Below are 10701 nucleotides of genomic sequence, written 5' to 3'. Positions count from 1 at the left end.
TTTCCACAATGCACAGAGGCAGGCTGGGTTGAGTGTCGCGTTGAAGTTAGTCCCGCGGCAAAGCGTTTCGGAGACACATGTCATTGTTTAATGTTTAGATGGCCACACAGAAACTGACATTTGAATGACAATACAGTTGGTTTCAAATAAATTTTATTAGCCTATTTATCCGGTGTGCCAAATAGGATGCAATTTGCAAGTTATAAGACGCCATTACCCTTCATCCCTTCCCCGATAAGTTCCTTTATCTTGCAAAATGCGTACGTCTTGGCTCTTCGATCTTTTACTTTGAGTTGGATTCTTCTTTTTTGTGTATGATTCCTTCCGTTTCCCCGTTTTCCACTTTTATTATTTGTAATAGTTTTGTCACAGTTCACAGGTTCCGCCTCTGGACTTCAAGCGCTAACAAGGAATTGCCCTACTACTGTGACTGCAACCGTACAATGTAAGTTTGGCAACGAAGCATTATGGCGTCCTGCGTAAGCATGAGATTCAGCCGCTAAAACTATTTCCGTAAACACAAAATAATATTTGGATAAATTGTAAAACATAACATGATAAACGGTAATATAATATTCATGTTCCGTAATGAGACAACTACTTGTAAAATAATTTATGCTTGTAAGTAAAAATTTCGTAAAAATCTAACAGCAAGCGTCATCTTGCGTACTCATCTTAAAACTGATCAAGTTTTCCTCTTATATTTTACTTTTTTAGCTAACAGAATACATAAGCACAGAAAACAGTATCTCATGTTGTAGCTGACGCATAACTCTATTTTATAGTGTAATACTTATAATATGTGCCATTTCTTTACGCGTTGGTTAAGGCAATAACCAGCGGCGTGCCGTCAAGGGGACTAGGGGACTAGGCTAGTCCCCTGGCATTTTAATTAAAGTATTTTGTGATAAATATATACCAAAGAAAACGAAAACATTGTTTGTATTTCTCTATTTTCGTAAAATAACACTATTTCAATTGTTCTGACACAACTTGAGTCAGCGCTCATGTGCTGGGTGCGACAAAGTGGAGATCGGAAACGTTCGGGTTTTAATCGGCTTTTCTCGGGGAAGGGAACAGGGTCCAGCCAGCTAGTCCTCATATTATGTTGTCTAAGCTCTAAGCACGGGCGTTCTGTCGTAAGCGAATTTAATACTCGTTTGCTTTTTACAGTTAATAGTTTTAACGCTATTAAATTTACAGTATTAATCTTGACACTTTAAGAGATCTAGTGAAGTGTGAACTTTTTAGATTGTCAATATATTTTGAAAATGACTCAAAGAATAAAGTATGGAAGGGGACTCGTTTGAGAAACCGAGTCCCTTGCAGCAAAGCGATGGCACAAGCAGTGATATTACTTCAATTGGTACAGGAGACAGTAGGGGTGGGGATCGGCCGTTTCAGTGTTGTATTCTGGACCAATTATTCATGGTATCATTTGGATTCCTTAATTTTCAAGAAAAGCAACAAATAATTACCAGTGGTAGAACAACTCCAAGCATTTCCATTTAGACAAAAATGAAAGATTATATACATAATATCAAAACGGATTATTTTGCTTCTTCGAAATAGTTAATTGCATGTAAGACAAGAAACAAACTGTATTGCTGGCCTTGTATTCTGTTCCACATAGAAAAGGACGTGTGGAATAATGATGGCTTTTGTGACACGAGCAATTTTCACAAACCCAAGTTGCTCCAAGAAAAATGTTATTCACACCTGTCCACAATAACTAAATTGAAAACTTTCGGGAAACCAGAATTGATTTTCAATTGAGCATGCAATGCAGAAGTTGATTCAAACCGAGAACTAATGAACCGATTGATTTATTCCTCTTGTTTTATGGCTAAACAAGAGCTATCATTTAGAAGTCATGACAAACAGGAAGATTCTATCAATTAGGGAAATTATATTGAAGTAATTCAGTTACTTTCTAAGTACGACATTAAACGGACTTGCAGGGGCGCCTGAAGAAAATTTTAGGGAGGGGCCCATCTCCATGGTTGTTACGTTGCGTCTGGTATTTCTGGTATTTAATATATGTGGTTTGCTATATTACGTATACATTTTCGTGAGCCAGAGGAAGATCCGGGCCCCACCCTGCCCTCTCGTTCGGGCGCCCATGTTGACTTGTCATATTCACAGCATGGGAGTGTTTAAAGAAACATCAAACAGAATTCAGAATTATATTATTAAATGTGTTGGTGAGTAATTCTGGATAAAATTAAACAATACACTTCTTACAGCAATAATGTTGGACAAAACTACGGACATTGCAAAGATCTCTCAACATTCAATCGATACGTAAAAGACGGCAATTCATGAAAGATTTATTTGTTTTGCAGATGTTACTAGTGATTGCACTGCGACTGCTTTAAGTGAGCATACTTTCCAAATTGTCTCTCATTTTAATTGTAAGCAAAAGCTTGTAGCACTAGGCTATGGATGGAGCTGCCACATTTTCTGGACATTTGAACGGTTTACGATCTTTTGTGAAAAGGTGTTTGAGTGCACTCACTATACACTGCTATCATTACAGACTCAATCTCGTTGTTCCACAGTCTGTTAATCACATCAAGGAATGTAAAATATTTTTTTAGAATAAGTGGCATTCCAAATTTCTTTTTATATTCATCGAAACGCTGTAACGCGCTTGCTAAATCAGAAGTAACTAAGCGATTTCCAACGGTTGCCACTATAAGATGGAATTACAAAATTGTGAATGCAGTAAATGATAGAACTCTTACGGTGTTCTGAGAACATTGTAGAAGATTCAGATAATTGCGGCACAGAAGCTTTCATGACTACAAAAAAGAAAAAAAGAAAAAATGTGTGTTATCATTGAAGGATTTCAATTTTGCATTGTTACTAAAAGTTTTCAGTCATTTTTTTTTTCTTTTCGCGCACGGATATACTATTCAACATTCTTTAAAGTAAAACCTTGGATGTGAAATATTGCATCCAAAAAGTACGAAAGATGCTATCTCAACTTAGAAATGCAAGAAACGATTTTGAAGACTTATAGAAAAGTAGAATTGGATGACAACGGGAACCTTCTAATAAAAGACGTAGACTAAAGTAGATGACTCAACAGATCCAAAAATTAAATATATGCGTCTCTTCAATGACATTATTGATACTGTGATTTCAAGATCTCAGTGAGTTACAATTTCTTGAGCTGTTAGATTTAAAGAATTTTCAGTGCTTCAAATCTCGATTTCCTGATTGCTTGTTTTTGGCCCTTAAATCAATTTACGCGAGTTTTTGTTTTTAATTTTAACAATTTGCGGAGTGAATTAATATAGGTTTACAGACTCTTACATTTTTCAAATAAAACTGTGACTGAAATTATCCATTTCTTGAAAGAAAGAGGCTTGGTTGAAGAAGGGTTTACAGAAACATATAAATTGTGTTATTTGGTGTCAACAATACTACTCAGGACCTCCACTTTACAGCACACATTCTCTTCGAACCTAGTCCCCTGTGAGAAAAGTCACGGCACGCCACTGGCAATAACCTAATGCTTATACTGACTTCCGGGTGGTGATCCACCTTAACCAGTGGCGGGATAAAGGACCCGCAGAACCCGCGGTGCGGGGGGGCGACCTGAGAAGGCTTCCACAAGGTACACTCAGGAAGGCAACTTTTACTTGTCATTTATAATTTTAATGCATTTTGAAAGCGTTTCTACACAGCCTATAACTAATTCTAACAGTTTCATAGTTTTCATGAAGTAATCATCAAAAATAATAATGAGGTATGACTGTGAACATGAGTGTCAGGTTGCTCTTTGTGATTTTCCAAAGATTTAATTTTCCAGTCTAACATTATTATCATGTTAGTCTATTATGCCATATTTTCGTTATCGTGTATCTTAGACTACAATTACCGTGTATTACAATAAATTATCGTGTTTACCGGAAATATCTACCAATATAAAGTTCGAGATATTGCAACTTGTTTATTCAAGAAGACAGTTGCTTACTGAGAAGGGAGTGGTTCCGCTGAGATCCGAACAAGACAATTGTGTTCGCATTTGATATATTATAAGTAGACGAATCCCGAAGTTGTACGTGCCACCGGGCAGAATATCGTGAGTTATAACATATTCAACGAACTTAAAAGGTTCGTTACTGAATTCTATATGTCTGTGTGTCTGTTTGTTATTTGCAATTTTTTAAAATTTTGAACACTGCATTCGATAGAGCATCAAAAAGTATCAGAGAGAGTAATTAAATTTTTCGCGTCACTCTTATTGTTCCTGAGATATTGGCCAAAAAATGGCCGATTTCCAGAAATTTAAGGACCTATATCTCGGGAACCGTAAGTCATAGAGAGATCATATTGGTATTGATCAATATCTAAAACCATGATAAACATTTTGGTACCAAATAGTAACCGATGGCCACTGTTAAACTGGCCAGTGGTTTGGCCTATGGACAGTTGGCTAGTGGCCACAAATTAATATCGGTACGAAAATGTTCAGCATTCTATTAGGGATTAATTAATACCAATATCATCTCTCTATGACTTACCGTTCCCGTGATATTGGCCAAAAATGGCTAATTTCTAGATATTTAACGAGCCATAGCTCGGGAATCATACGTTGTAGAGTGATGATATTGATGTTGATCAATACCTAAGAGGATGGTAAATATTTTGGCACCAAATAGTAACCGGTGGACACTCGTATGGCCAATGTCCAGTTCGCTAGTGTCCACCCATTGTTATCGGTATCAAAATGTATACCATACTCTTCAGTATTGATTAAGGCCAATATCACCTCTCTATGACTTACCGCTCCCACGATATTGGCCAAAAGATAGTTCTGGTTTCGGGAGATTTTAAGGAGCCAGCTCGGGAATAGTAAGTCACACAGAGATCATATTGGTGTTGATCAATACCTAAGAGGATGGTGAACATTTTGGTACCAAATAGTAACCAGTGGCGACTGATTAACTGTCTACTGACCAACTGGCCACCGTTTCCCAGATATTGACCAAAAAGTTCGAATTTCTAGATATTTAAGCAGCCATATCTCGAGAACTGTAAGTCATAGAGAGATGATATTTTGCTATTTTTTGCGAGAAAGAGAAGAAGGTGCGGATAAAAAGATTTACCCTTTCATCTAATCTGAATTTCACGAAGCTTTGCACCCGTTGTAAACAATGCAGACTGCACTGCACAAATGTTGCCAACTAATTAAACAAAAAATGTTATATGCAATTTTGTGCTAACAAATAAATTAACAAACTGAAGGGGTGCAGCAATCATGTCAAAGATACGACAAGTACACTGCATTTTCCGAGTGGTTACGGAAAACAAGACTTGGTGAAAGGGTTATTAAACAGTTTTTAAATTAGAAGGAATCAGTTTCAATTGAGACATAATTTATTATAACAAATAATTTAACGGAAAACACATATATATAATAACTAACAAACCGATTCCTTGGTGAAATTGCTTCGCGATCACAGTTTAATGTCGGAAGGCGAAAATTAGATATTTTCTCACAATTCATTCAATTTCAAATAATTTAACTTAAATTTAAAGCTTTCATTTAGTCTCAAAATCTAACTTAGAAATCAATTACCAAAACAAATACTAATAAGTACATGCACATATGATCTAATAGGAGTCGGGGCCATTCCTAAGTGGGTGACCAATACTCACCTTGTCGTTTACCGAAAATTACAAATAAAAAAGTTATAACTTTAGAATTAGGGAATATTAATCACGCACTCACAGTGCTCCCGTTTCCTTATACAAACCACAATACACTTTTCTCTTTTAACTTCTCATCTTCACGACACAATTTCGAAACAATTTCACTATCAAAATTATAACATGTTGACTGTTCACATTACCTTGTATAACTACAAGGTTCGATAGGTCAATTTATCAAAAGTAAGTTTATAGATGGCAGCACATTAACTATTCGCAGCAATGTTCAATGTTTCCAACTCTGATAACAATCACAATCTCTTTTGTCTTTTTTTTCATTATGCTTCATATTAAGTTTCTCCCCTCTGGGAAGTTTTGCTTCTTTACAATAGTTAGCGAAATGAAAAAGGAAAAAAAATATAATTTACTGTAGAAGTCAAATCACTGCATGCAGAAATAAGGATAGTTCGACTCACCAAGAGTAGTCCAACAACTTCCAGATATTAAACGATTACCAATGTCCGGACGTCCTATCTTAAGTCCCAGAAGTAGATGTTCACAACAAGATGAGATCTTCCTCCTTATCCACCACAGATTGACTGGAAGCACCCATGAGATGACAAGAGTGGAAAACATATCTCGCCTTCGGGTTGACAAAATCGCCGTTTCTCGACCAAGCAGTAGATTCAAGGTAATCAGATGTCTCAGACGCAAACACAAACATAGTGGATCCACATAATTCTGTACCTGCAGAATTGTAAAAATACACAACAGTACATTTCTTATAGAAACATTACATAAACTACACACAAATATATATATATATATATATATATATATATATATATATATATATATATATATATATATATATATATATATATATATATATATTTACATTTCTTGGAGGCAAGTACTTATTTATAAATTGAACATGACGTTTTAACTTTACATCAGGATTACTAATTAACTCAACCCACACAGTATTGGGTGTTACATAATTCAAAATTTTGAATGGACCGGAATATTTAGTATCAAACTTGGCATAATATTTCTTATCCAAGGATGATTTTAACATTTTCTTTACAAGCACTAGTTCTCCAACAGGCAAATTGCTAGGTACATGCTTTTTATTATAAGCTTGTTGTCTCCTTTTCCAAGCTTTCTCGATGTTATCAACTATAATATCATTAATCTCTTCTTTATTTTGTGATTTCTCTATTATACCCATATCTAAAATCCAGTTAACATCTAATGGATTGGACATTTTACGCCCAAGATACAACTCACTAGGACTTTTCTGAGTTTCACAGTTTTCAGTTATATTCAAAGTATATTGGATTTGATAAAGATAGTTAGCCCATTTTGTATGATTCTTATTAACATAAGCTCTGAGTATCAATTTACTCGTCTTATTCATACGCTCTGTTCTGTTCGAGGACATTGAATAAGGTGAAGTGCAGATGTTCTTAATACCTAAGCTAAACAAATATTGTTTGAAGTACTCACTAGAGAGGTATGACGCATTATCATGCAGAAACGAAAATGGATACCCGTAAGTTAGAAAGATCTTAGTTAATTTAGAACAGATTAATTTAGAATTCAGAGATCTTAAAGGTTCTATTATTACAAATCAACTATAACTATCTGTCAAAACCATAATATATTTAAATCCATTACTAGTAGGCAAAGCTCCCATACAATCTAAGTGTAGGACATTATTTGGGTATTGAGGCTCCTTAGAATAATAGGTACCATACGGCTTCCGGTTAAGTTCTTGGCTCTCTTGACAAATTTTACATCGTCTCACGAAATCACTTATTTCAGCATACATTTTATCCCATGTAAACCTAGATGCTACCTTAGAGATAGTTTTCTGGATCCCACCGTGACATCCCCCCACTAATTCTTCGTGCCAATACTTTATAACAGAATATCGCAAAGAATGGGGAATTACTGCACGTAAACCACCATATATTCTACCATTGGTTCTTTTTAATAGTACACCTTCTTTTAATATGTAAGGATCCTTATTTTCCTTTCTCTCTAAAGCTAAAATTATCTCTTTCAACTGAGGATCTTTTCTTTGATGTTCAGCCAGTGGTTTATTAAAGATGGAGTGACTCCAGAAATTTACAAAAGAAAGATGGACCTTCTGTTCATTAATAGTATTAATCTCTTCTATATCTGTTGGGTGGAGTAAAGTCTACATAATTATACATACGACTGATGTAATCTGCGAGATGGTTTTGGAAAGATCGCAGGTGAATTATATCGAAAGAGTACTTACTTATTTTCTCTATTAAAGAACCATACTTCTTTTGCCTTTTATGATTTCTTAATATCCATGATAAACTAGCATTGTCAGTATAAATAGTGAATTTCTTTTGCAAGTAAATATCGAACTTATCTAAAGCATAGACTAAACTCTTTATTTCAAGATCGAAAATACTTTTAGACCAATCACTAGATGGAATCATTTTCGAAAAGAAATATACAGGACGAAGACGTCCTTCATCATCATACTGACTTAAGATCGCGCTATAGGCCCTACTACTACTATCTATGTGGATTACAAAAGGACTAGAGAAGTCCGGTAATTGCCTCCTTTATTTGATCTAGTATCTCATCTTCTTCTTTTCCCCAACGAAATGGTATTTTATTTGATTTTAAGGCATGTAAAGGACCCATTAGTTCACCATAATCTTTCACAAATTTTAAATAATATGACAAGAAACCAATCATCTTACTCAACGCTCTACGATTCTTAGAACGTGGTAGATTTTTAATTACCTGAACTCGGTCATCATCGATCATCATATATCCACCTGAAAATATATAACCTAAAAATTTTATTTTATTTTTACATAGTGTAGTTTTTCTTTTAGAAATAGTGATACCCCATTTTCGTAATCTCTGTAAAACTAACTCTAATATTTCTTTATGCTTTTCAATAGTATCAGTGTGAATAATAATATCATCACCAAATATATCTAAATAGTCTCCTAAGAGATCCGTAAAAATTTTATTAATGATACTAGAAAGAATAAATTGTGAATTTATGAAGCCCATCGGCATTTTCAAATATCTTAACAACCTAGTTGGAGTAGCAAAAGTAGTATATTGCCTAGAGTTTTCATCTAACAGTAATTGGTGGAATGCCCCCTTGGCATCCAGGACACTGTAAATCTTATGTTTACCTATATTGGCAATAGTAGCTTCAGCATTAGGAGCTGGAAATCCAGTTACAAGCACTTTTGAATTAATATTAAAATAATTTACCACTAGCCGCTTGGTTCCATCGCGATTATTCACGAGGAAACACGGAGAAATATAGGCAGAACTGGAAACTTCCTCAATTACCTTTTTCTTAATTAATTCATCCAAGTATTCATCTAATTCACGCAACTTATGACATGGCATAGGATAAGGTTGAGCTATACTCGGACTTAAATCATTCATTTTAATTTCATAAACAAAATCTTGAACCGTTCCTAGTTCTTCATTTATAACGTCCTTATATTTGCCTAACACGTTCTCAACATATGGAATTAAATCGTCAGAAAAAATATTTTCATGAAGGTTTACTGTACCTGTATTTTCTTCCTCCGGATAAATATCGAAGATGGTAGGATTGGAAATTGGTACTCCAGCTGGAATGTCTTGATACTGTTCACCTCCCCTAGCATCATGATTCTGAAGTACAGTGGTAGATCGCTGGTTGGTCCCTGGTTTCGGTTGCCGAACTTTAGACTCCTCCCTACAAAAATTCCGCTCGGCTCTTCTGCGTTGTGAATGGAAACACTGCTGGGCTGACTGACCGCTGTTCCGGAAATTAGCTGATCGAAGTTGACAAGTCGTTGACGGTTGAATCGTTCGCTGACTAGGTCTGGGTTTCCCCGCTCCCCCTGCGTCAAGGTCGTGCGGCGACACAGAGTTCTCAGGACCAGACCTAAAACGAGAAATTTGTGGGCACAGATCACTGGATTCACAAGTGGTTTGTTTCCATTCAGTTAATTTTACGGTTAAATTAAGTTCCGTAAAGTTCAACTCACGATTTCGAATGTTTATATTAACGTTATATTTTTGTAGGAAATCAAGTCCCACTAGCAGTTTTAAAGATGGATGTTGAACCACCGAAAACCAGTTTACAAACTTAATACCATTTATAAAGTATATTAGTTCCACTTGTTTAGAGATTTTAATAGGTTCAGAATTCATAACTGAGAGGGTAAAGTTCACTACTCTAGTTTTTGGACGGCACCTACGTTCAATCCTAGCCAACACTTGTCCTTCAACTAAGGACAGACTACTTCCAGAGTCAATAATACAAGGATACAGTTCTCGACATACCGAAACAGGCATTTGTAATAAGGAGGGAGGTTGTTCCTCACTAACATAGTATGTTTTTTCTCCACGAATATTTCTTTTATTATAAGGACACATTTTCCAAAAATGATTATTAAGACCACATAAATTACATTTACTGAAATTATTTTGCTTTTGTGTAATAAATTTATAATCCAACCGGTAACGCCGATTCATTTCGTAACTTTCTGCACATGCAACTAATTCCTTCTCAGTATGGAGAACTTGAGTAATTATCATTAAATCCCTTATTTCAGGTGGTACAAGGTTAGCAATAGTTTTGGTTAATTCATCCTCCGACATTTTCATATCAAAAATGAATAATACGCTTAATTTTTCCTTAATAAAATCTACCAGAGATTCCTCTACTTGCATTATTCTATACAACTTTATTTTCAGGAATTCCATTTTGACTAGCGGAGTAACAAATCTTTCTAGAAATGCTGTTATAATTCTTTCCCAGTCAGTGGTGATATTTAATAACCTTTGCATTTCCTCGAATGCTGGGCATGTACACCTTGTCTCAAAAAGGTTGAGCGCATTCTTTATTGGTGTTTTGAGGCAAAAATTTTCAAAGTCCAGCTTCGGGTATCTTCGGGAAAAAGTAAGCCAGGTTCGAACCTCCAAGCCAGCCTTTGCAAAAGGGTAAAAGTTTGCAGATGTGTTTTT

At 35.4% G+C, this 10701-nt stretch overlaps 1 protein-coding gene across 1 annotated transcript; it reads right to left on the bottom strand.

The window, feature by feature from the left end:
* Positions 1-5458: 5458 nt before the first annotated feature.
* LOC145670687 (uncharacterized) lies at positions 5459-10478 on the bottom strand. Its single transcript, XM_081739476.1, has 2 exons — positions 9258-10478; positions 5459-6411 (listed from the first exon to the last, which is right to left on the bottom strand). Exons 1-2 carry the CDS (start codon positions 10438-10440, stop codon positions 6221-6223), a joined length of 1374 nt encoding a protein of 457 aa, XP_081595602.1. The 5' UTR covers positions 10441-10478; the 3' UTR covers positions 5459-6220.
* Between the last annotated feature and the right edge of the window lie 223 nt (positions 10479-10701).

This window comes from Thermobia domestica, chromosome 14, assembly GCF_964235325.1.
Source record: "Thermobia domestica chromosome 14, izTheDome1.hap1.1, whole genome shotgun sequence".
In the NCBI taxonomy this organism is placed as follows: Eukaryota; Metazoa; Arthropoda; class Insecta; order Zygentoma; family Lepismatidae; genus Thermobia; species Thermobia domestica.
The sequence above is the reverse complement of the archived record's forward strand: the minus strand, read 5'-3'. Positions and strand labels throughout refer to the sequence as shown.